This window comes from Marmota monax, unplaced genomic scaffold (assembly GCF_021218885.2).
Source record: "Marmota monax isolate L192 unplaced genomic scaffold, Marmota_monax_Labrador192_F-V1.1 WCK01_AAM20220418_F8-fsc00044, whole genome shotgun sequence".
Lineage (NCBI taxonomy): Eukaryota > Metazoa > Chordata > Mammalia > Rodentia > Sciuridae > Marmota > Marmota monax.
In genome coordinates, this window is record NW_026695198.1 from 7,329,506 (window position 1) to 7,357,430 (window position 27,925).

A 27,925-nucleotide genomic window follows, 5' to 3' on the forward strand; every position below is an offset into this window, starting at 1 on the left:
TACATGTTGACAAACATATTAAAAATCATACACAAAAAGCATCACTGCTTACTGGCACTCTTAGACATGATTCACATAATGTTCATATGGAATGTCAATCATATGAGAAAATAATATTCTTAGCAAAAATAAAATAGAAGAGCATAAGTTTTAACATTCGATTTGCAAAATGTGATTTAAACTCTGCTTTTAAGAAACTATAAATTACTATTCCATAAAGATAAAGTAAGAAAGATTCCATTCTATAGTAGCACACAGGTGATCTGCTATTTCTGAGGGTCCCTTATTTTACTCAGGTTAATATCCACAAAGTAGAAATTTCATCTCTTTTTACATTTAGTATGATTCCAGGCACTTTTTCTTCAAACTGGATTTGTATCCTTAAGAAATGCCTGTGGGAGAAAAAGAAAAATATTAATTACCTGCTTTTAACACACATAAAATTTATACTTTTAATAGTTACATGTTATTTTGCTTAATAATCTGTGGACTCTTAGGATTAGAATTTACAGTCTAATCCTGAAACTACAGACAAGTGTGTTTGTGGAGGAGGAGAGGATCTATTAGAGACACAAAATGATTTCCCTATTAAAGTTTTATGATGTGCAGTATACCCCCCAAAATGAACTTGATATCATCTAACTCATAAAAATTCCTAAAATTGATTTATCTGAAATACTGTGATTATAATATCTTGTGAAATAAATAATTAAAAATAATATCACAGATAATTGCAGAAGGAATAACTAAATCTCTAAACACTACAATGAATCATAAATATCAACTGCCTTCTCTGACTTTAGTCCCACAAAAATGTAGATTTCTGTGGAATATTTCATTTTTAATTTTCTTTTTTTGGTGGTGCTGGGAATTGAACCCAGAGCCTCAGGTATGCTAAGCATGTGCTCTACCACTGAGCTACATCTCTAGCTTCATATTTTAAATTATGATACAGTACTTGTCTCAGGGAAATTTTCCATTTATTATATTGATTTAAGGACTTAAAGTTTACTCATTTACATAAAATATATTAAAAACCAAGAAAGAGATAAATATGCCTCGATACAGGTCAACAGCCAAATGAATTTTCTTGATTTATTTCTGTTTTGTATTATCCAAAAGCTTTGAGACACATTGAGAGTAATCAATGGAAGCACTTTCCCACTGAATGTTGAAATGATCTAGCTCATTTTCTTAACTGTAAGCATTCAGAATTAATAGTGTTAATTAGTATTAATTTATAATGATAGTCTTTAAAATAAGAATAACAACAGCAACAAGTTGCCACACATACTAGTAATTTGGGCACTTAAAATTATAGCACTTAAACATTATGTTTGGAATAACTATTAATTTTTGTAATTTAAGTTTCCATAAGAATTCATTAGAGCAACTTTTACAACATGTGATATCATTGTTCAGAAAGTGAGGTCAGAATTGTTTCAGTAATTGTCACAGCAAACCTGTGAGATGTGTTAAGTAAATCCCTGTGAAATTATTTGGGATAGAGCGAGTTACACTGGCCAGTGTGAGATATTCACGGAAACTTCTAGAATACATGTACTTCATGGTTTCCATTCACCATCTTAACAGCCTGAGGGATCTGGTTCTTAAAGGGACTTGTCCATGGTACTGAAATGCTGACCAGAATATGTTGACTTCATACTGCGCTTGAAAAGAACTAATGAGAAAAAATATTTGCAAAGAAATAAATGTCTTTCAGTATTTTGTATAGATTTTGGTTTTGTAAGTAAATGCTATAATTTACATGAATCTTTTTATGATTGAATTATTCCCTAGGGTTCCTATGGTAATTGAACTAGAATGAATATTCTGACTTACCATTTCATTCTTGTCAAATAGTAATCTAAAGCAGATAATCATTAAATGTTTATTATATTCTTAATCCTTTGCTTTCTCTTCCAATTTTCCAATATCTTCTTACTCACTCTATGTAAGCCAACATTTTAACATCTATTTTCATTTTTATTATATCTTTTGACCAGTTAAGAAAATATAGACCTGTAAGTATTTCTGTTCATCTAATATCTATCTGTGTAATGTTTTCACACAACAATAAAATAACACCAAAACCTGTTGAGTATTTTTTTTAATTAGGGCTGGTAAGATTGCCAAAATGTTATTCATCTTATTTAATGCAATCACTAGAGTGGATATTTTAAAATTTTTTTTTTTTATCAAATAGCATATTTTGATCAAGTTAAAGCATAGTGAAGGGCTGGGGATGTGGCTCAAGCGGTAGCGCGCTCGCCTGGCATGCTTGCAGCCTGGGTTCGATCCTCAGCACCACATACAAACAAAGATGTTGTGTCCGCCGAAAACTAAAAAAATAAAATAAAATATTAAAAAAAAAAGCACAGTGAAAAATCCAGATTAAGCTCAGTAGGTATGGATTTGATCAACTTCCTGGATTCTTACATTGTTCAAATTGTTCAAATTTTGGTTAGACTTTACAGGGTTGGTGATGTAACTCAGTAGAAATAGAGCGCATGCTTACTTAGCATGTGGAAGGCCCAGAACCATCAATTAAAAAAAAAACTTAAAAAAAGACTACTAAACAGCATAAGAAAAATAAATAAGTACATACTCCCAGGGTAGATTTTCTAGGTCTGCGAGCAGAGTGGACTCACTGCCAATCTTGTTAGCAACCTGGCACATCTTTTGTAATCTAGGAGAAGGAGTAGAAGGTAGATTAGGTTATAGTTACTATAAATATCAGGAAAATCATGTTAATTATTGTCGTTAATTCACATAACAATATCTATAACTTATAAAGCACTTAATGTATGAAGTGCATAACATGGATTTTTTTCCCCATTAATTGCCCCAGTAACATAATAGAAAAGTATGATTGTTGTCTTCACTTTAGAGATGAGAAAAGAGCCTCAAAGTATTACTTCTCTCATAGCTGGGAAACAGTTTGGTCCCAAAGCCTGAACTTTCTGCCCAACACTGCTTTATCATTTAGTGATTTTGCCTTGAAGCCAACGTGCTTTGTTTCTCTGAGCCATTAGATGCAAGTTGTTTTTGAAAATCTTACAACAAATCTGACGCAACAACCTAAGTAAAATTAAATATTTCTCAAGAAAAGCAATGTAGTTAATAAGAAACAAATTGCTTAAAATTTGTTTTCTCTAAAGGGAAGTTTAGGCTTGGAAAGAAATTTAAAAACAGCCAACTCAGTTACCACACATAATCGTACTTTGGATATTTTAAATGATAACACTTAAATATTATGTTTGGAATCATTAACTTCAGTGATTTAAGTATCCAAAAGAATTCATTAGAGCAACCTTTATAACACATGCTATCAACATTCAGAAAAATCCAGCACCCTTTGTACAAATGACATGATATTAAAAATATTTACTTTAAAATAACTTAGGAGGAAATTTTGACTTATGCTCCATAATCATCTTACTTTTTTTTTTCATTTATGTGAGAGAGCACTTTATTTATGCCAAGGAATTTGAATAATGATAAAAGGCTTCAATCCTAACAAACACTTTGGTCTTTAAGGAAATCTGCTATTTTCAGATTTGGATATATTCCCAGCTAGAATGTGATTTTGTTCTTATAGTTTCAACAGCACACACAAACCTTAAGTACTGACAGTGTTATAAATAGCATCTCTTGCAATGTTTAGTCTATTATGTCCCACCCGAAGACAGTTAAAGCTTAAAATGACATGCATTTATTGCTGGATAGGATTAAAAAAAAAAAACTGTCCAAGTGACTTACAGGCTGGCACTGAGCAATCCCTGGTATTGTGATACAGTCTATGGAAATGTTTGCTACATTCAGCTGAAAATGTGACTGGCCCTAGAGGACAGGAAAAGAATGCTTATTATAAACACAGGCATGTTTCCCAAACAAATTGCTAGCACTTTACGGATGGAAATAATATAACTGTAGTTTACATCTTGCTTGTCCTTAAAAGAACTTGCTCCAGAGTCCTTCCCCACTTCCCCGAAACCAGACTCTGTGGGAGGTAATGAGTTCTGATCTATGAAAAACAATATAAATTCATTCTGCATTCTCAACCTCTCACATAATGGAACCTTGACTTCCAATAGAACCCTCTAGGATGACTGGAAGGTAAAAACACCAGATAGAGGAAAGAAATCTGTAGGGAACAAAGTAAGTGGTTATAAAGAATATAAAATTAATATCCTTGGTTTCTACTTTTTGTTCTCCAATTTTTTTATTTAATAGGAATTAATATTTATATGCAGAGACATTTATTCCATTTTTTAAAATTAAAGTGATGTGTGTGTTTAATTTTAATGTCAAGGACTACCATAAATTGGGCAAGATCTTGAGGCTTCTCTCCATCTGTTCATATAAATTTCTGGTAGACTTCATCAAAACTTTCATCCTTCCAACTGGAGTCTACTTTTTATGGAGACTCCACAGTCAGGACAGTCCCACTGAATACCCTGACACTCACTCATGCTGTAGGTGGATCTTCACTTGATCTTCATGACACTCATATTAAACTTAGTTAACAAATATGGCCCTCAGATTTGATCAAGTGGGACAACTACAAGGAAAAACTACATTTCTGAGATATAAAACAATAAAAGGTAGCTGAGATGATTAGGAACAGAAAGGCAATAGCGGTAACAAGGGTAGATTGTTGGTAATGAGTTTAGTGATTTTTCCAAATCTTGGGGCATGGGACGATTTGAAAATAATTCACAAAGTTGATATGAAGAAGAATGAAACAGTGTCAAGAGAGAGCATTTTGTCTGTGCTTAAGATGTGGCTTATTGCTGAGCATATCTGTAATCTCAGTGACTGAGGCAGGACCATCACAAGTTTGAGACCAGCCTCATGAATTAGCAAGACTCTACGTCAAGATTTAAAAAAAAAAATGTTTAAAGGGCTGGGGATGTATCTCAGTGACAGAATGTCCTTAGGGTTCACCTAGTACCACAAATTAATGAATTAATTAAATTAAAAATAAAATTAAAAAGATGTGGCATACGAGGGCTGGGGTTGTGGCTCAGTGGTAAAGCATTCGCTGCACACATGAGGCACTGGGTTCGATCCTCAGCACCACATAAGAATAAATAAATAAAATAAAGATATTGTGTCCATCTACAACTAAAAAATATTTTTTTAAAAAAGATGTGGCATATGAAAGTCTGTCTCTCCCCTGTTCCAAAAACTTCTATTGTGCCCCATTGGCTGTCCTCTGTCCTCAACATGTGTTGGGCACCTTGGGTCGGGATATTTGTGGTTTGGAACACTGACCACAACCAAGCCCCGTCACCATGATAACCTGGCCAACCTCCTGTGCACAGTGTCTTCCTTTTCCTTCTGCTTTTTGCCGTTTACCTTTCAGCCCTTTGGTTGCCACTCATTGGATTATTACGGCCCTCAGATAAATTTGCCCAGTAACAGAATATGCATAAAGGCTTGCTTATGCAATAATAAAGTGAATCGAGTTCTCTGAAACTGGTCTCCAGAGGTCTCTTTCCGACTCTGTCACCACACTCAGCTATTTGGTGGGATTCCACTGGACCAAGTGAGCCCACAAACATGCAATGTAAGATTGTTCACAATGATTCCAACCTACCTTTCCAGTCACATATTTGCCCTTTGGCCAAATGCATCCATACCTAAATTCATCCATAGCCCATTCACATCATCTGCCTGTCCTTTCCCAAACCACACTACAAAATTTTACGTCTTGCTCAATGAATTCCTACTGACCAGAATGTATATCTCACCTTAGGAAAACTTTATTCATCTTTTAAAGTCCCACTTAAATATGTCCACTGAAAGCCTTCCTTGGTGGTTGTTAGTCAAATTATTCACTTGTTGTTTGTCCCTAAAACATTGTCTATACTTCTACTACTTATCAAAATCTGGTTTACATTATAGTTCATACAAGTTAAAAGCATTTATCCATGTCACCAGCTGGACTACAAGCCTTTTCTAGACATTTATCTTCATATCCTCGGTACCTAACATAGTACTTTGCATACAATCTTCTTAAATTTCTGTTTAGTTTTCAGTACTGGAGATTGAACCCAGGGGTGGTCTACCACTGAGCCACATCCCCAGGCCCTTTGATTTTTTGAGACAGGGTCTCACTAAATTACAAAGGCCCACCTCAAACTAGCAATCTTCCTGCCTCAGTCTCCTGAGGAACTGCAGATAATCTTCTTATTTAACTAAATCACTGATAAGTTGTATGCTTACCTGTGAAATGCTTTATGAATTTGTCTTTTAAGTTCAAATCTCTTGGGAATATTTCTGAAAAGAAAAAAAAAGAAGACTTTAGAATTTCTGAAATGATTTCCACTCTTAAAAAAAAATCCTTAATATGCTATAATTAAAAGGCACTAAACATATGAATCCATGGCAGTTATGTAACTGATCTCAATTCCACCTCTCCTGTTCTGACCATTCCCTGGCTCCAAAACTCAGTGGAGCTCACTGCCCCACCGCTCTACCAGGGCACATACAGACATACAAACCTCTCAGAAGTGCACAGCCATAGATCAACATCTGACTTTCTGGCTGCCCCAGACCTGTTTCCCACCATGTTCTCCAAGCTCAGTAAATGACATCATACTTTACCCCTGGCTCAGACCAAAAACCAAGAAGTTATACTTGATATCTTTCTTCTCCCAGCACCCCATCCAGCCTGTGAATTAGTTTTATAGATTTCATATCTAAAAATTTATCCGAGACCCATGCACTCCTACCTCTTTCACTAACACAGGCTAGTCCAAGTCTTCATAGTTTTGTGACTGTACTTTGGCAGCCGACTCCTAACCAGTCCTCTCCTTCCTATAATCCTTTTTCCCCTGCAGCAGCCAGAGCAAACAAATTGAAATACACTTCAGGTCAGGAGACTCTCCCACTTAAAAGGCTTTGAGCTTAAAATAAAATAATATTTAATAATCAAACTACATCTCAGTCTTCAACTGTACTCACTAAAAATATGCCATCCAGAAAATGCAATTTATAAAAACCTTCAGGAGCATATGGAAGTCATTTAGAAGGAGAGAACATTTAAACTTGAACCTCAAGGTTGGTTGGCAGTTAAACATTTAAACTTAGAATGTTTTTGTTCCAGATCGACTCCTGTGTGGTGTCAAACATACTATGAATATGAAAGGGAAGTGAACATTTGTCACCTCCCCACCTCCCCGTAGGTGAGTCTAAGCTACCCCATTGAGGTCAACTTCACTGAAACCCAGGGAGAGGGAGCCTTGGAAATGAAGATGTAGGAGTTCTAACCATCTTTTATATCCTGGGAGCTAAGCAGGGATGTGGGAGCCTTGGCCAAAGAAGTAGCTCCCAGGCTCCTAGCAGCCCTGGTGAGCTCAGGGCAGGATTGCCAACCTCAGGCAGTAGCTACAGAGATCAAAGCTCCCCTCTCATATGAGCACAAACACCTGCACTTTACAAACAAAACTCATACAGAATAATAAAGCAGCAGAGCAAATCAAAGTATTTCTTTATCTAAATCTTTTGGTGTCGTTTTTAATACTCTTCCAGCCGGAACAAAAAATCTATATACCATACCTCCTGAAACCAAACACAGCAGGTCAACCTCTGTGACATCAGTACACCATGTGCTATTTGGCCAGGTGGCTACATTTGTGCTTTCTGAACAATAAGTCAGCTGAGTACAAAAAGTGCTGTGACTAAGTGTGTTCAAGATTTTATATATAATTCAATTTCCAAAAACAGTTTAGACTATCATTTTAATCTGTAGACACTGAGATAATGACATTCAGGTTTGTAAAAAAAAAAATACATATTTTTATGTGAATTTTCCCCTCTTCTTCACCCTCATAACATAATTTTGTAACTTCTATCAAAGCAGCTATCACGTTCTGGTTAGAATGAGAGTGCAGGCTGCCTGTCCATCTCCACTACAGAATTATGGGCTTCCTGAGGAGAAAGCCACTGTTTTGTTCACCTTTTATCACCTGAAGCTCTGCTTTGCTAACAAGAGACCAGGAACTAAAGGCTGAGGGGGCTGTTACCTTTCAAATGGAAACAAACTAAGCTGCACTTCTGCTCAGAATAAGCTACCAAGAAAACCACCATTTTCTTCTCAGAGGAGGACATACAATCAATCAACAAGTACATGAAAAAATGCTCACCATCTCTAGCAGTCAGAGAAATGCAAATCAAAACCACCCTAAGATACCATCTCACTCCAGTTAGATTGGCAGCCATTATGAAGTCAAACAACAAGTGCTGGCGAGGTTGTGGGGAAAAGGGTACACTTGTACATTGCTGGTGGGACTGCAAATTGGTGCAGCCAATTTGGAAAGCAGTATGGAGATTTCTTGGAAAGCTGGGAATGGAGCCACCATTTGACCCAGCTATTCCCCTTCTCGGTCTATTCCCTAAAGACCTAAAAAGAGCATGCTACAGGGACACTGCTACATCGATATTCATAGCAGCACAATTCACAATAGCAAGACTGTGGAACCAACCTAGATGCCCTTCAATGGATGAATGGATAAAAAAAATGTGGCATTTATACACAATGGAGTATTACTCTGCATTAAAAAATGACAAAATCATAGAATTTACAGGGAAATGGATGGCATTAGAGCAGATTATGCTAAGTGAAGCTAGCCAATCCCTAAAAAACAAATACCAAATGTCGTCTTTGATATAAGGAGAGTAACTAAGAACAGAGTAGGGACGAAGAGCAGGAGAAGAAGATTAACATTAAACAGGGATGAGAGGTGGGAGGGAAAGGGAGAGAGAAGGGAAAATGCATGGAAATGGAAGGAGACCCTCAGAGTTATACAAAAGTACATACAAGAGGAAGTGAGGGGAAGGGGAAAAATAATATAAGGGGGACAAACGAATGTCAGTAGAGGGAGCAGAGAGAGAAGAGGGGAGGGGAGGGGAGGGGAGGGGAGGGGAGGGGAGGGGAGGGGAGGGGGGATAGTAGAGGATAGGAAAGGCAGCAGAATACAACAGACACTAGTATGGCAATATGTAAATCAATGGATGTGTAACTGATGTGATTCTGCAATCTGTATATGGGGTAAAAATGGGAGCTCATAACCCACTTGAATCAAATTGTGAAATATGATATATCAAGAACTATGTAATGTTTTGAACAGCCAACAATAAAAAATTAAAAAAAAAAAAGAAAACCACCATTTTAATACGCTTGACTTTTAATTTCAAACTACAAACGTCATACAGGAAGGTAAGGATATATAGCAGATTGCTTTAACTTAAGCTGAGACATGGAATTTGACACCTGAAGCAAAAGTAAGAGATAACTAGTAAAAGAGTAAGAGATAACTAGTTAAAAAGAGATGGGAAAAGGGAAGCACTGCTATGTGCTCAGGTATTTGAGAAATGTCAACGGGGGCTAAAGAGAGAGAAGGGGAGGGAAAGAGACACAAGATGAGGTTGTAGGTGGACATGGACCTCACAGTCCTTTACACACTTTGTACTTAACTCTGTGGCTGATGAGAAGACAAAAGGCTTTAGGCAAGAGAATGACATGGTCAAGCTTCATTTTTAAAAAATTATTACAAGGGAGGAAGGAAATGGAGAATTAGGTCAAAGGATGCAAAGTTGCAAATATATAGGATGAAGAAGTCCAAATATCTAATGTACAATGTGAGGACTACCGTTATTAACATTGTATGGGATGCAGAATAACTGCTCAGAGGGTACATTTAGGTGTTACTACCAAAAAATAAATAAATAAAAAGTAAGGGTGACATGATGTCTGATGTGTCAATATGTTAATTTGCTTGACAACTCTAACCATTAGTCTGTTATAAGTTTATTAAATGTCATGCTGTACACTTTAAATTTATGCAATAAAAATAAAATGATACATGATTCAAATTTTTTTTTCAATAAACAAATGTTAACAATAAAATTTCAAAAGGTTGTGATACCTGACATGGAGGAGCAAGAATAAATGCAGAGACAACTCAACAGTTTTCAGTAATTTGTGTTGAATTGCATTCTTCTCTCCTTAGGTTGGCAAATGACTGCCCATGAGCCAAATCTAGCATTACATCTGTGTTCGTAAATAAAGGTTTTTGGAACAAGCATGTCCATTTGTTTACATGGTGTCAGTGGCTGCTTTCAACTACAATGGTGCGTGGAATCCCAGTGGTTTGGGAGGCTTAGGCAGGAGGATCGTGAGTTCAAAGTCAGTCTCACCAACTTGGCAAGGCCCTAAGCAACTTAGCAAGACCCTGACTCTAAATAAAATATTTTTTTAAAAAGTGCTGGGGATGTGGTTCAGTGGTTAAGCACCCCTGGATCCAATCTCTGGTTAAAAAAAAAAAAGCAGAACAATTACAAAACAAAATACTGAAAAATGTTTATTATTTGCTTGTACCTCCATATAACTTAAAATCTTTCCATAAAGATAGTTCATTCTGATATGATAAATAATAAATAAATGTTGACCCTCATTCCTTTATGAGGACACGTGTTTTAAACCAGTGTTACATGAGACACTTTAATTGAAATGCTGCCAAGCTCCTAGAATTATCAATTCTTTTAAGTAAGGAGATGGCACTGTTAATTTTTTTTAATATATAAAAACAGTTCCATTTAAAAAAATAAGCACAACAACATTTAATATGTTATTACTGAGAATCACAGATGGAAAATGTGGTTGGAGAAAAATTCAAATGTATTAAATACACGATAGGAAATGGTATTAACTTTTAAACATATTCAAGCAATACTTTTTAAAAATACAAAATTAAGTGTATTTAAAAATGAAAAGGGCTGGGATTGTGGCTCAGTGGTGGAGTGCTTGCCTAGCACATGCGAGGCCTTGGGTTCAATCCTCAGCATCACATAAAAATAAATAAAATAAAGGTATTGTGTCCAACTACAACTAAAAAATAAATATTAAAAAAAAGGAAGGTCACCAAACAGACATCTTTCTTTTTTCTTATATAGTCACATAGAGGCTATACTGGTATATAATTGTAAATGTATAAATACATACTTGTAAATATATGTTTTTATATCATGCCTCTTCCATTAAGGTTTAATATACTTAAATAAATGAGTGCATTACTTAACTCTCTTTTTATGTAACATTTTATGAGGCTTATGTAGGTTGTAAATAACACACAAAGTAATCAAGTAAGTTCAAATGGGTTCCTTCTTGTCTTCCAATTTGTTGTTATTTAAAGTATATTCCACTGATGAGCAGCATCAGCATTTTTAGGGAGCTTGACAGAAATGCAGACTAGGTACAGACCTAGAGCATCAGACCTTGTTTTTTTTATTGTAACACAGTTTATTTGGTATAGTCACATTTGACTGCAAATTGTCTAAACTAGTTAGCTCGCTCTCAGATTTAAAAATCACCATTCCATAGACTTTTTTTTTAAAAAAAAAATGAGTCTTACCATTTCAAAAACAAAGAGATAAAAAGCCTTTTACATTGGATGACATTTTTTTAGGTGCAATCCGTTATTAAGAATGACAGCAAAGGACAGCAGGAAACTGTCTAGAGATGGCAAAAGACTCACCTGCAAACATAGAATACAATGCTAATACTATTCTTGATTGATTAGGCAGCTAGAAGCCAATCAATACACTGAGCCACTGGAAAACCCCAGAGGGCTGTTAATCTAATAATAAATGCAAATTATCCTAGAAGCACAATGTCCAAGAATCAAAACGTTGTCATTACTGAGGCCAGCAATAAAGGACAGACAGTAAGTTTGAAGGCAGAAGCACAGACTCATGCGAGTAGAAGTCAAGTTTGAGAGTCCTGTAGCAGATGATCCAGCACATTGTGGTTATGTGAATTTAAAAAGTAAGGAACAGGGCTGGGGATGTAGCTCCGTGCTAGAGTGCTCCCCTAGCTATGTGTGAGGCCTGAGCTTAATCCCCAGCATTCCAAGCAGCAAGGGACAGAATAATGATGGAGATATATTTTGGAATCAGTTTCACAGAGGCAATAGTTGAAACTAGAGGGGGTAGACATGATCACTCCACAGAACACTCCACAGGCAAGAATGGATCCCTGGGGTGGCTGAAGAAGAGGAGGTCAGAGGAGAAGAAGCAATCATCAGAGAAGCAGGGAACAAAGCAAGAATAACTGTGGAAATACAGAAAGCACTTAAAGAAGGCAAGGAGGGAGACGGAGAGCATCCCGGAGGCCAAGGGAGATTAAGACTGCCTGCACCTGCAGTGAGTGGGTTGAAGACCAGGCAGCGCCACAGGCAGGAACAATAATGAGGGCTGGTACACAGGTAAGGTTCACAAAGGAGGTCGGAGTTGGTCCTATGAGTTGTACTAATCATGAATTTGTGTTCTATACTCTGGTGCTTTGACATCTGGGGCATTGCTGACCCTGGAGGGACTGTCTCTTCTAATATGAGGGCCAGTTCCTAGAGATGGCAAAAGACTCACCTGCAAACTTGCCTTTCCTAGGTCAACCAACCGACCCAGCTCCCTCACCCCAACCTCCTCTCCTGGGCTTTCAGACTCAGGGCCACTGTCCCCCTACCCTAATCACTGCAGGGCCAGGAACCGGCCGGAACCGGCCCTTAGCACCAGAGTCCACTGAAAACATTCAAACCAGCCCATCCTAAGCCTTCTCGTGCTGTCCTGCAGAAACCACAATAAAAACTTCCTACCCACACTTTTCTCCACTCCCTTAGCCCCCTGACCTGCCCAGGTGCTCCTAGTGTGGCTCTACCTCATGTGTCCTGCCCCCTGTTTCTAGGGACTCAGGAAGTTAAATGTCCTCCTCCGTGACAACCACTTTCAGTCTGTGTGTCTTGTGATATCTGAATAAAACAAATCTGAGCTATATTTTAAAACATAGGTGATGGCAGATACTGGGAAGAATGGTCACCTAATCACACGTGTCTTATATTCTCTGGTAACAATGCGAAAAAAAAAATGATGAAAAGAAAACCTCTCTCTCCATATCATCTTCTATAAAAATGTTTCTAAATATGTTGCTTCCAAAATGAGGCAACGGAATTCTTTGAGCAAGAGTTAGTTTGCCAATATTTCAAAATGCCTTCTTGTGAGTGTTTTTGAAATGTGCACTTAAATTACTACCTGTGCTGTGTTGGGATATGTATGAAAGATCTGAACTCCAGCTAGGATACAGGAAGGTGGGAGGACCTTTAATAGGCAGGGCTTAGTAGGGGGTCTTTTGGTAACTGGAGGCGTGCCCTTGAAGGTGACAGTAAGACCTCAGCATCTTACTTTTCCTCTTTTGCATCCCAGCGATGAAGTGAGTAATTTTTTCACAAACGGCTACCAAAATGGGCTACTTTGTCACAGGCCCCAAAGCAACAGGGCCAATCAATCTCAAACTGAAACCTCCAAAACTGTGAGCCAAAATAAACCTTTTTTTTCTTTTTATAAGCTGATCGTCTCAGGTATTTGTTACAGTAATTGAAAGCTGACTAACAAAACCTGACTACTGTATGTTAAAAATTTTTTTGCCAGTTTTTAAAATTAGCTAATTATATTGAAAACATAATATGCAATCACAGGAAATATTTTTTTCCTAAGAATGAAATACATGGGGGTTTAGAAAAAAATACATGAATAAAACCAGAAACAGTAACAATAATAAAACTAAACTAAATTGAAATTGACAATATATAAGATAAACCAGTTTAATACACATTATTCACATAACCTAGCCTCTGTATTAAGTTTTTTCTTCTTCTTCTTCTTCTTCTGAAGGATCTTTTGGGTTTGTAAAGACCTAGGGACTCCTGCTTACTAGGCACAAGCTTCTTCACTAAGCCACATCCCTAGTCCCTGGAGTGTCTTTTATTTTTACTCTACTGATGAAGAATCTTCAAGAACTTGCTATTTTAACACTGCATTAATTAATGTATTAGTACCAACTAATTAATGCAATAATTACTTTCTATACTTCAGACTTAAAATTCAAACTGTAAATCTTTCCCTGTATAAACAGAACTTTGTTTTCTAATCTATGAAGGAATATAGGAAATAGTCACAGGAAAAAATTTATATCAACAAATAAGACTCCAAACTCAACAAGTGAATTGTGTTTTTTCTTTCTTTGCAGTAGGCATATCTTCTGGCAATAGAAAATCTCTTATAAACAAATATAAGCAAGCTCCAAAGTGGCCATGATGGCATTCACATTTTCAGATTCACCATTGCTCTGACACCAATGCAGGACTTCCTCAGAGTGAGAAGCCACCAGCCTGTGCACCTACAGACAGGGTCCCTGTCATGTGCCTCACAGGCATCCGGAGTGGCCCTTCCCTAAGACACTGGAAATGCACCCTGTCCAGAGGCCACAGCCACTTGGCCTCAGCAAGTCTAGAACCCAGGTTTGCTGTCTCTACAGACCTACATTCTGGAAAAAATCAATAGTGTCAATAGTATTATATATAGTATTTGGTACATCAATGGAATTTTTACCAAATAATCAGTCAAAAATAATCGTCTTTCAGGACTGAAATTGTTTAATTGCATTTGTTTCCTTGTTTTCACACAGGTAACTACAACTTCATAAAGATGATTTATTTTCCTTAAGTTGGCCCATGTCATTCGTCTAAGGTCTACCAGGTGTGAAGCCGACATGCTGAGCAGTTAACATGAACGGTAATCATGGATTCTCTAAAATTCAAGCAAAGCTGAATGCTTGTATATTAAGTTTTAAAAAATGTTCACAGAAGTACAAAATGTGCACAAGGGTTGCATTCTTAAAGACAGCATTTAAATTTTGGATGAATAGCTTGCCAGTTTGCTAAACTCATCCCTAGATATTTACTTTTCCATTGAATGACAGGGTGCCTTGTCACCTAGAAGATGGTATGTCACTGTTCCTCAATGACTCCCTTGCCCCATCCCTCTGCCTCCTCCGGTTCATCTTTCCTTCTCTCCTTCAGCCCAACCCTGTCTTCCCAGGGTCCCCCTAGGTAAGAGAGGGCTGACCTACCTGCAGAGATTGAAACAGTTGTCCCATATGGAACCCTTCAAAACCTAGTTCTGTGAAATTCCAGTAAGGCTAAATTAAAAAAAAAAAAAAGTTTGAATAATAGCAGTTTACATTAAGTTTCCTTTTCGGCAGGACTTCACAGGCCATGCTTCTGAAGCTGGTAAGCCAGGGAAACTTTTTTTCACAGATTAACTTTCAAAACACACTGAATCATGTAGCTACAGAGCAGTGGCTGCATGCTGGGATGGGGAGACAGCAGATAGTAAACTGCCAAACTAGAAGCTTGGCCAGGGTTGGGGAGGGCAGTCAACCATTCTCTTTCTGAAGAAACATTCTAGAAGATTCTGATGTACCACCTTTCTCCTCCCTGTGTTCCCCAATTTAAAAATTGGGTGGTTCCAAAAGTTCAATGTACATGATAATTCTCAAAAAAATTTGATGAACTACAGATCCACAAACTGCATTCACAGATATGTCATATCCAGGGCCAAGTTCAAGAATCATATTCGAAACTTGCATATGGTTCCAGGAGCCTCAAGTTAAGAATCATTCCTCTAGAAAATATTAAGGGCAACAAATGTTATATTGTCTAAATATAACCAAATGCTAAGAAAATTAGATTATACTTATTCATCCTCAGAATGGTACGAATTAAATAATAAGTTGATAGGTCCGGTTTGGCTTTGGGCAAATAAAAATTCAAATCTTTAACTTTCAAAATTAAGTTTAAAAAAAAAACCTCAAAGTTTCTTTTAAAAAATTCAGTTCCTTACTCCTTTTCTCTTCCAAAATTCCTCCTAAATATCAACTTTATACTGTGACTTGTGTAGGCCAAGGGCATTCAAAAACAATTAATCCTCAGTCCTAGCTTAAAGGAACTCACATCAATACAGATAAAGAAATATCAAACTAATATGAGTTACAATATGAAGATGCTATAGGAGAAAAATACAACTTGTTTTCAGGGAAAAAAAATAAATCATTACTGAAAAAGATAATCAGAAAGACTATAACTTCACTAAATCACATTTTAATAAAATGTTGATTTTATTAATGCATAATAGACTACACATTTTAAATATGATATAAATATTATAGCTACCTTTTCCTGACAGCTTGTACTGATAGATTCAGAACTAAAGTTATAACAATGAGAAATTATACCCCATCTGATTCAAATGTATGTCAAGATCATTTTACTGTCATGTGTAACTAATTAAAACAAAATAAATAAATAAATAAATAATAAAATAAAAAGTAAAATAAATAAATAAATAAAGTTATAACAAATGCCTAAACTTCAGAACATGCTAATAGTCCCCCTTATCCAAGGTTGTGGGGGTACGCGGCAGTATGCCCCGAGGATATCTAAAACTGCCGTTAGTACCAAACCCTATGTATAGTATTTTTTAACCTATTATACATATCTGTGATAAAGCTTAATTTATAAATTAGGCACAGTAAAGGATTAATAACAATAATAACAAAATATAACAATCATAACATAATGAGGATAAAAATAGTAGTGGAAATATGGTCTCTCAAAATATCTTACTATACTATTGCTTTTTTTACTTAAAGGAAGAACTTTATATCTTCTCCTAGACATATCTGAATTGTCAGCATCACTACTTTTGTGATTTGGGTCACTATTTAAGTAATATGAGGGTTATTTGAACATAAATACTGAAAAACCACAACAGACGATAGTTGATCTAATATCCTAAATGGGCAGGTGATTAATGGGAAGGTAGCATATACAGCATGAATACACTGGACAAAAGAATGATTGATAACATGGGTAGACCAGAGCAAGTCAGCATGAGATCTCATAGCTATTTAGAATGGTAGGAAATTTAAAACTTGTGAATTGTTTATTTCTGGAATTTTCCATTTAATATTCTCAGACCTCAATTGACCACAAGGAACTAAAATCTTCAAAGAAAAGCAAAGTATACAGACAGGGCTGCACTTCCCACTATTCTGGTACTTTCTACAGTCATATACATGAAGGAAACATTGGCTGGATTTATTGTCTACATTTCTACCCAGCAACAAAAATCTTAGAAGTCTGCTCCAAAATGCTTTAGAATTTATTTCCAGCACTAAAACTGAGGCCATAGGGAGAAATTAACATAAAAAGTTTTTTTTAAATCCTAGTGTTGTTTTGCCAATGCGTGAGTGGTAAGTAGTTTCCTATGACTCTGCCACTGCAGGGAGGGAAAAGCCACACTAGGTGATTCTGTCAACTTCCTGCACAGAATTTCATCATTTGGCAGCTATATAAATGGACTCCTATAGACAGGCAACAATTACTACCAGAAAAACTGTGAATGGGGAAGAATTCATTCATGTAAGTCATCTCTGGCTACTTCCTATGTTTGCTATCATAGAGACTCTAACTACCAGGCCCAACAGACCTCTGAACATAGCACCTGTCAAATATACTATGTGGTGAAAAATCATATATAATCTTTCTGCCTTGACTTCCTCCCATGCAGTTTTCAGTAAAACAAATAGCTTCAATAATTCAGCAAATAAAATATTTTAAATTATTAAAGTGGAAGGTAATAGATATGTTTGTTTGAATGTAGTAAAAATTCCCCTATATATAAGTCTACCAAAACATCAGAGTGCATAACTTAAACATACACATTAAAATTTTTTTGAAGTACCCACCCTGGTGATATGCAAAGTAGCCAAAATAATTTTTTTATTCATGTGAAGTAAATCATTACCAATATGACTGAGTGGATAGAATAGTAAAAGACTTGCAATAGAGGGAATTTGGGTTTGATGAATAAAATTCCATTATTATGCAACACCCAGCAGTATTTAAGTACATATGGGTTTTTTTGTTTTGTTTTGTTTTTTAGATTTTGCCAGAGCTGTGGTATATTTGCAAAGTGAATTTAGGGCTCAGATATTTTTTAAATAAATGCAGAGACATCACAAAGGAAGAGGGTTGTGATATTGGGAAATATATATTGTACCTGCTCTTTGTACCTGCTTCCTGTCATATAGCTTCTAAAATCTTTGGAATCTCTGAAGCAACTGTGTCTTTTTGCATGACAAAGAGTTGACTGAGGGATGGCAGCACTTATGTAGCTTTAGGTTGGGGACTGGTCACCAGAAACACCAAGGCAGGATTAGAGGATTGGGACTCCCAGCCCAGGAATGGAAAAGAGGCTGAAGGAAGAGTTGGTCAACAAGGAGGGGTGATTTAGTCAATCATGCCTATGAAACCCAAAAGGAAGGGTTCTGAGAGCTCTGGATAGCTGTACATGTGAGATTCGTAGAGGGTGGTTCGCCCTGGAGAGGGCATGGAAATGCCACGCCCCTTCCCCACATCCCTCATCCCACACATCTCTTCATCTTGGTATATCTTTTATATATAGAATATATATAGGATATCCTTTGTATATCCTAAATAAATTTTATCCAATAAATATAAGCAAAATGTTTCCCTGAGTTCTGTGAACTGCTCTAACGAATTAAACCAACCTGAGAAGTGTTGTGGGGTCCCCAGTTTGTGGCTGGTGGATTCCATCAAAGAAGAAAATCAAAGTGGAGTAGCACTGGTTCCAGAGCACTTAAAATGGAGTTGGGAGGCCACAAACAGATCTCAGAAATACCTATAGCTGAACCTTTGAACCGGGCACTTCCTACCCATCCCCACATATGTCCCCAGAATTCCATCAGACCAAGCTGAACTCTGACCAGGGCTAAACTGCAATCTCCTGAAACATTGTCGACCTCCGATGACCTGAATAAACGACCCCTCCCTCAAACAACTCACATCCAATCCCTTTCTTAGGAGACAGTTTAACTTGTGCCAGTACCAGTTATAATGCCTGACTCACAAGTGATGTAATTCCCAACCCCCTTCAGTTTAAAGCTATAGATAGCTGCCATTTTGGAAAAACCTGGGAGCACATTTTCAATATTTCTTTAATCTGTTTTTTTCCCCAATATTGCAATCCTCATTAGCCCCAAATAAATATAATTTTCATTGTCCTCAACTAGGTTTTTATATGCATTCAACAGTCAAAAATGTCAGAGGCTCAGACTTGGTAGCTGTGTTTGAAGTGAGAATACTTTTGAGGACTGAGGCCTCAACCTGTGGGGTCTGACCCTATATCTAGGAAGATAATGTTGAAATTGAACTGGATTAATCAGGCACAATGCCTGCCTACGATTCCCACTATTTGGGAGGCTGAGGCAGGAGAATCACAACTTGAAGGCCAACCTGGGCAACTTAGTGAGACCCTGACTCAAAATTTAAAAAAAAAAAAACAATTTCAAGGTCACAGAAGCCTTCTGTGTTGATTGTAGAGGTGTGGGAACAGAAGAAAAACCGTTTGATTTTCCTCCAAGGGAAATAGATAGAACAGTATTCCATATGAAAAGATGAGAGAAGTGCATTTTAGAACACAGCAAAATATCAGACGCAGAGCCGGAATGGCATCTGTAAGGAGCAAGTACTAAGACTGTCACTGGCACAGAGGCACTGGAGGCAGCCCTGTCAGAGCCAAAGGACAGTCACAAAGTGACCATGAATGTCCTGCCTTCAAATGGAATTAGAACTTTCTTGGAAAATGAAGAAACCACTCTAGATTTGTGACTGCAGAAAGACCAGCTCCATCCACACTACTTATTAAAATGTTTATTTGCAATTGTTCAAAATAACCTCACCAAATCAATCTTCACAGTTTTTCGCTAAGCTCCATTTCAGTAAAGTTTTACATTAAAACAACAACACAAATCTGACTCCAGAAAGTCTACAGAAACAACGTCAATGTTTACTGACATCTCTTGAAACTAGGTTGCAAAAGGAGATGCAATAATACATTAAAACTTTCCAACAGTTCCCATTACGGTTCCCTCTCCCCACATCTCATCTCTTCTCAATCTCCTTGAAACCTCCTTTCTCTTGGCATTAGGGCCCATTTCTCAGCCTCTGATTTTCTGTGTTCTGATGGGTGAGATTTCCAATGCCCCCTTTTTTGGGCAGTGCTGGGGATCAAATACAGGGTCTCATGCATGCAAACCCTCCACCACTGAGACACATCCCCAACCCGTGTAATACCCTTTTTCTTCTGGTAGTTTGAGGTAGAATTCCTCCTCTATTCCCTCTGCTGATGAGATGCTCAGAGTAAAGGACAGGGGGAGGAAACAGGAACAAGAGGGTGGGAATAAAGGGAATGAAAACCCACACTTCCTGATTCTTATCCCAATAAAAACATAATGGTGGCCTACTAAATAAGTTAGGGAGACAATATAGAAGGTCCTTATAACACTCTCATGAGAGCTTGGAGTAAGATGGCAGAAAGGACAATGAAAAGGATGACCCAAACTCTAGAACTTGGCAGGATTCCTCAGCTGACCTAAACTCCATAAGAGCAAGTTAAAAAAAAAAAAAATTGGTGAACTTTACAATCCCAAGCCTATCAGTGACTGCCAATGCGTGTTGAGTGGCTGAATAAATGGCTGAATATGTGCATGAACAGTGAATGCATTGTGGGGAGGAAGGACAGCCAAGGATGGTGAATTGCATGTGCTCCTGGAACCCAAAGCTCACACCTCCCCTCCACCCCAACTACAACCTTGAGAGTAACTGCATGTTGTCCACGTCTTGACTCCAGTTTTCATATTTACTGCTCCCTCAGCCTGGTTATGATCCTCTCACCTCCAGCCTTACCTGTGAGTGTAAAGAAGTTGCCTGAGAAGGAAGAAAGCACTCTACACTGTGATATTGTGAAATATTCGTTTGGACTTCCTGGAATACAAATCCTAAAGTCCTTGAAATCTCTGAAGTGATAATATGCATTTGCATGCTCCTGAGTTGATTGAGGGCTGGTAGTCCTCAGGTAGTTTCAGGATAGGGGCTAGTTGCCAGAAAGACCAAGGCAGAACAAGATGATTGGGACTTTCATTCTCTCTCAACGCCCAGGGAGGGAGCAGAGGCTAAAGATGAAATTGACCACCAATGGCCAGTGATTTAATCAATCATGACGAGGTAGTGAACTCTCCATGAATTGGTAAACATGTTTCCTTGACAGCCACTTAGACAATTAATGGAACCCGAACAGGGAGTAGCAGGAACACTGACTGGTAGTAGCTGGTCAGTCAGAAGCGCTGGTAAAATGACCTGGGGCTTCACACAGGCATCTGACGAGAGGTTCAGTTTTAGGGACTAGGTCTTAGACCTGAGGGATCTGACACTGTCTCCAGATAGAAAGTGAATTGGATTAAAGGATACTCAGCTGGTGTACCCTGCAGAATCAACTGCTTGCTTGGTGTGGGGGAAAACCAACGCATCTGATGTCAGAAGTGATCTGTGTTGTGAGGCTAGTAGGAGAAGAAACTGAGCCTGAGTTAGTTTTTTCTACTTACATGCACAGCAGAGATTTCAGAACCCAGAGCATGTACATGATGGTGCTTATTATGCTGCAGAATCCTGGGGACAGAATTCCAGACACATCTGGCACAGGTGAGAGATCCTTAACCTCCACACTTGGGAGATGTTTCCTCTTGAATAAGCTAAGACACCTACTACCCTTTGAGCATTTCCTATGAGACCCTCCAGATGGGTCCTTGTCCTCTCTATATTCATGTGCTTGTTTGTCCCTGATCCATGTCCAAATGTTCCTTTCACAGGCAACTTCAGATGTAATGTGCCACTCTTGTTCTCCCCATATGAATAAAGTGCCATAATCAAAAGATGAGACCACTACAAACAGGCAGAGAAAGCAAGGGACTTTGGGTGACCCACAGGTCACTTTCTATCAGACTATGTTGATTTTTAAAACTTTAGATTATTGCTGGTCACAGTGGCACATGCCTGTATCCCAGCAGCTTTGGAGGCTGAGGCAAGAGGATCACAAGTTCCAAGCTAGCCTCAGCAACTTAGTAAGACACTATTTCAAAATAAAATATAAAAAGGGCTGGGGATGTGGCTTAGTGGTTAAGTGCCTCTGGGTTTAATCCCTGGTACAAAAAGAAACAAACAAACAAAAAAATAAAAATTTAAACAACAACAACAACAACTTTAGATTGTTACCACATTTTTTTTTTTTTGGTCCTGGCGATTGACCCCAGGGCCACTTACTAAGCCACATCCCCCCAGCCCTTTTTATATTTTATTTAGAGACAGAGTCTCACTAAGTTGATTAGGGCCTTGACAAGTTGCTGAGATTGGCTTTGAACTTGCAATCTTCCTGCCTCATCCTTCAGAGGCACTAGGATTACAGGCGTGGGCCACCACGCACAGCATCAGATTGTTACCACTTTTAACTTGGAATAAAATATTCTGTTTTCTTCCTCTTAATTCACTTCAGTAATTTTTCACTGTCTTTAACCAAAAAGACTTAAATTAAACACAAGATCTGAATTAATGTATTTCCATAAATGCTCTGTGGTTGCGACTTTCTCCCACTCCTTTTACATTCCAAACTGACACAGCATCGTCTGAGATAAATACTTGGGTGAACAATGATTGTAAGTTGAAGTATATGATCGTGTGTGGCAGCAACATGGCATCCCCCTGCTGTGGTCACTATTCCACTCCACCCCTTCTTGAGGGCTTTCTACCTGCCAGTCAGACTGAAAGTCTTCACCCAGGTCCTCCACACACTCTTCTCAGATCCATCTCAGCCTCCCCATCACCTCCCTCTGATTCACTCTGGGAATTCTGCAGAACATTTTGCTCATTCAGTGTATGTATGCTCAAGCCTTCCCCTCCCTCCACACCCTGAGCGTACTGGAAACAGCAGACATCTAGCTGCTGGTTGCTCTGGGTAGCCTCAGCCCTCTACATAACGACTGCCATGTAAAGACAGGTGGCCATTTGTGGAATGAATAAGTATACATATGATGTCATAACTCTTATGAAAGAAAAGTAGAGCTGGATGTGGCGATGCACACCTGTAAGCCTAGCTACTCAGGAGATAGGAGGATCAGAAGTTCAAAGCCAGCCTGGGCACCGTAGTGAGACTGCCTCAGAGTGAAAAAAAAAATTATTATTATTATTATATTATTATTATTTGGTGCCAGGGATGGAACATAGGGGCGTTCAACCACTGAACCACGTCCCCAGCCCTTTTTAGTTCTTAATTTGAGAGGGTCTCACTAAGTTGCTTAGGGCCTTGCTTTGTTGCTGAGGCTGGCTTTGAACTCCAATCATCCTGCCTTTACCTCCTGAGCTACTGGGACTACATCATGTGCTACCATGCCTGACCTCAATATGAAATTTTATAAAGAGCTGGGAATGCAGCTCAGTGGTAGAGAACTTGCCTAGCGTGCATGAGGCTCTGTGTTCAATCTACAGTACCACAAAACCAAGCAGGGTACTAGGAATCCCTCTTGGCTTTCTTAAAAGTTAAGTATGAGGCAGAAGAATCCTTGCGAACTATGGCATGACCAACAGGTGGAACCAGTTGGAAGATGCACCCTGGGCTTGGTCTTTCCGGGTGCAGGCCACCAAGTGGCTCTGAAGATGGAACCACTTGCTTTCAATTTCTGCCAGCAATTCCACCTTGCTTAGTTTGTGCAGGATGTGACCTGAGTCACTTTAAATAGCTTCTCTCTTTTTCCCTCCTCACCTTGCTTCCTGCCATGCATCCTGTACTCCTCCTGCCACTCCCATTCCCAACATCAGCCCAGCTGCCCCAGACCTATTCACTGGGCTTTTCTCTTTTCCTCCTCAGTCACACAACGTCTTCTGAACCTTTGGGTGTCTCATGACCCTATATAGTGGCAGTTTTTTTTTTTCCCTTGTCATTCCTCCCACCTTCTTAGGCGTCTAAGTATAAAGTGTCCAGTGTTGATTTGGGAGCAGCTGGCAGCATTTGCCACCCTTCTAAGCAGACTCAGGAAAGGTTCCATTAACACCAGCCACAGCAGCCCGTGGAAAGTGGTGTTAATCACCCATTTACTATGGCCAGCTTGAAGGGGAAGGAGAGGGGCATTCCTGCATAATGGGTCTCTGAGGGCAGTTAGGTTAGTTAATTCTCAACCCCCCCCCCAAAAAAAAAAGACCCAGAAAGGAGGCTCTGACAATTACATAATCCATCCACTATCCTTGGCCCATGAGACTCAAGCCCAGGTTTTTCATCTGCTCTATCAGTTGATTTCCAAAAAGGTTTCCACACCTGGAAAGGGGCGTATAAAGACGATGTCTTTGCCCCAGGGATTTTGTTATTTAAGTCTCAACCATGGTAAATCTAATAAGCCCATCCCATCTTTCTTTCCCAGACAGGGAATCTGCAGTCTGTTCTCTGTTGTGCTTGATTCAGGCTTCGAAGAGCAAATGTCTTACACAGTTCCAAAGGTACTCCACACGGACCCAGGCTCAGGCAAAGGATGGGATGGGACTGCGACGACTTACCTGAGCTCCTGGAGGCGCTAGGAGCCGGGCGCGTCCCCGCTGCAGGGAGGAAAAGCAACGGTTTGGGCTCTGAGACGACAGGAGCTGCTCTGCGCCCCCGGGGCCTTCCCTGGGTCCCCGGCGGGGACAAAGCCAGCGCCAACAAGAGGAGCGCGGGTAGCGGAGAGCCTGGCTTAGCTGGTCGCATGTCCTTTGCGCCTGGAGAAGAAGTGCAAAAGGCACAGGAGGGATGCTGAGACGGGTTCGGAGGGTCTGCAGCCCAGGAGAGGGCCAGTAGGACTGGGATAGCGGCCACCGAGGTGAGCGGACTCCGCGCAGCCCGCGCGTCCGGATCTGTGTCCCTGGGGCGTCGGGCTGGAGCGGTGTCCGGACTCAGTCGCGCGCAGGCTGAAGTCTAAGCGCTTCGGGGGCTCGGGGCGGGGACCGGAGGCGGGGCGGCGCCTGGGGACCTCGGGGTGGTCCCCGGGGATGAAGGCGTGTCTCAGAGTGCGGGACCCTCGGAAGTCGGTACAGTCAACCCCGGGTGACACAAGCGTGCGGTTCAGCATGGTCTTCTGGGCTTTCGAAGGACCGCCTCCCAGGGACCAGGCTGGACCTCTTGGTCTCGGCTACCGGGGCAGGCGGGGTCTGTAAGAACCGGTAACTTCTAGGTCTGTTCCCTGGGAAGGGCGTGGGGTTTTGGGAGGGCTGGCCATTTGGTCGCACCCTGCCACACTCCAGGAAGCCCAATCTGTCTGGCGAGAGTGAAGCTGAGAAACCAGATCTGAGACTCTGCAGGAAGGACCACAGAGGCTTAGTTCGCTTGGCCTCCCTGGGGTTCTTCCCCTGAGTCATCCGTTTAGCGCTTCTGCAGGTGAAATGGCCAAGATTGATCATGTAGCCCAACAATGCAGACGGCTGGGTTTTTTTTTTTTTTTTTTTTTTTAGAGAATTTTTTTTTAATATTTATTTTTTATTTTTCAGCGGACACAACATCTTTGTTTGTATGTGGTGCTGAGGATCAAACCCCGGCCGCACGCATGCCAGGCGAGCGCACTACCGCTTGAGCCACATCCCCAGCCCCATTATTTTATTTTATTTTTATTTTTTGAAGTCATGGAACTCTTTTCCAAAAGTTTTGCTGGTGCTGACAATTTTTAAAAAATGAGATTAAGCCCATTCCTTCTGACCAAAGTGAGCATTTCTGATAGAACTGTGCTATGAAAACCATGTGGTCTACTCACTTCATGCTACTTTACTGCTTTAGGTTAAATATATTGGAATATGTTGAAATTGCTTGTCAATCAATTAGTGATCATATTGTTTTTTTATTTATTTTAATTTATTTTTTATTTATTTCTTACATACATGACAATAGTGGAGTGCATTACATTCATAATTATCCATTCACAGTTACATTTTTTGTAACTCTGTATATAGAGTATGTTCACGTCAAATTATGCCATACAAAATGGCAAATATGTGAACTATAGACAGAAGGAAATGTCCAAAGGTAGCCGAGGTTCCACCGTGCATCGCAACAACGTCATATTTATTTATTCCTTTCTTCTTATTTATTTATATATTTATTTATGGTACTGGAAATTGAACCCTGCACACTTTACCACTGAGTTAAACCCTGGGTTCGATCGATCGATCGATCGATCTATCTATCCATGGATCTATCCATCCATCTATCTATCTATGTTTACTTTTTATTTTGAGACTAAGTTGCTGAGGCTGGCCTGGAATGCACAATCCTCCTGTCCCAGCCTCCAGAGTTGCTGGGATTACAGTTGTCACACTGTGTCCTACTCAACCTTAAATTTCTCCAATGTCAAATTTCTCTACAAAGTGATCTTGTCTTTCACGAACTGAAAAATAAGCCTAACTCATTCGTATAGTTTGTCTGCTTAGCATTTTCAGCAGGCTCAGGAAATTGGAGAAGCAAAGCAAGCTTTACCTGAGCCCTATCACATCATGCCTTTTAATGAAACTCCTGAGGACGCTGGCCTACAAGTGAAGATGTCCTCTTCCCACCACTTTACTATTATAGTAGCATAAGATTCTGGTATTTCCTAAGGGAACACAATGGCATATGAAAATGGATTCCACTTAGGAAACAAGGAAGAGCTTAGGAGCAAAAAAGATGAAGTAAGTCTGAAGGTCCTAGTTAGGTGGAATAAACTTTTCCTCCACCATGTGAAGTAAGAAAACATGAGAAGTTCATGGACACTGACAAAAATTCTAAAAGTTAGTTTTTTTTTTTTTTTTATTAGAAATATGAGCTGGGGACTGCTCTGAAAACATGCCATCTGAAATGCTGCTGAGAGGAGCCATACAGAAATGGACCCCAAGCCACCCATCAGGGGAAACAACCTGGAAGCTGGATTGTTTTCCATACATTGAAAGCTAAAGAAAGTAAACAAACCAGTGAACTTTTCAGAGATTGGCAATTTAGACTCTACTTTTTGGTGTTATCCATGGGAACCTGAACAAGACATGTAGCCTGAATTTTCTCTCTGGCAAAGTGAAGAGACTTCAGGGGTCCTCTGACTGTAACAGAGAGGCTTATGACAGAGATGGTGTGCAAGGAATGCAAATTCCAGAACTGAGTATATTGGCACATGTCTAGTTCCAGCTAACAGCACAGGAGTTCAGGGCCAAAGACAACTTCCATGAAAAAAAAAAAAAAAAAAAATCACAGTCTCCACATTCCTAGGGATCCTGTTCCATAGGAGGTGCCCATGAATCTGTAATCTAGGTAGTTCTGAAATTCAATTTTATTTATTCAACAAAATTATTTAAAGGTAACTGGGCATGGTGGCATATGCCTGTAATCCCAGGCACTCAGAAGGCTGAGTCAGGAGGATTGCAAGAGGCCAGTACCAGACTTGCAAGTACCTGTCTTTTCTTTCTTTCTTTCCTTTTCTTTCTTTCTTTTCTTTTCTTTCTTTCTTTCTTTTCTTTTCTTTTTTTTTTTTTTTTTGTACCAGGGATTGGATCCACAGGTACTTTACCATTAAGTACATCCCCAGTCCTATTTATTTTAAGGCAGGGCCTTACTAAATTGATTAGGATTTTGCTAAATTGCTACATTTGGTCTTCAACTTGCTATCCTCCTGACTCAGTCTCCTGAGCCACTGGGATTACAGGCATGCATCACAGTGCCCTGCAAGACCCTGGCATAAAAATTAAATTAATTAATTAATTAAAAGGGCTGTGGATGTAGCTCAGTGGTAGAGCACCCCTGGGTTCAATCCCCAGTAATTAAAAAAAAAAAAAAATTTTTTTTTGAAGGCAAATTACAAGCCAGACACAGAGGAAAACTACAAACCTACAGTAGTGGATAAAATAGACAAAATCCTTGCCTTTGTGAAGCATTGGCTTCAGGGATCTAGTTATCCAAAACAATGATTTTCTCATAAATAAACAGGTTGCCTATAGCTAAGTTACTCTTTGCTTCCGATCTGTGTTTTGTTCTTTGTCCTTCTTGTCGTCTCCCCTTCATGCTACTTGCCTCAGCTCTTTCTAGCTAGTTCCAGGGAAACAATGTTTTTATGTTTGTGTAGATACCTACTCAGTAA

The 27,925-nt window shown here is 39.1% G+C and overlaps 1 protein-coding gene across 1 annotated transcript; it reads right to left on the bottom strand.

The window, feature by feature from the left end:
• Positions 1–24,546, bottom strand: Alkal1 (ALK and LTK ligand 1). Its single transcript, XM_046428477.1, has 5 exons — positions 24,360–24,546; positions 6,235–6,288; positions 3,763–3,843; positions 2,609–2,689; positions 1–392 (listed from the first exon to the last, which is right to left on the bottom strand). The coding sequence occupies exons 1-4, from the start codon at positions 24,544–24,546 to the stop codon at positions 2,625–2,627; spliced, it is 387 nt and encodes a 128-aa protein (XP_046284433.1). The 3' UTR covers positions 1–392; positions 2,609–2,624.
• Between the last annotated feature and the right edge of the window lie 3,379 nt (positions 24,547–27,925).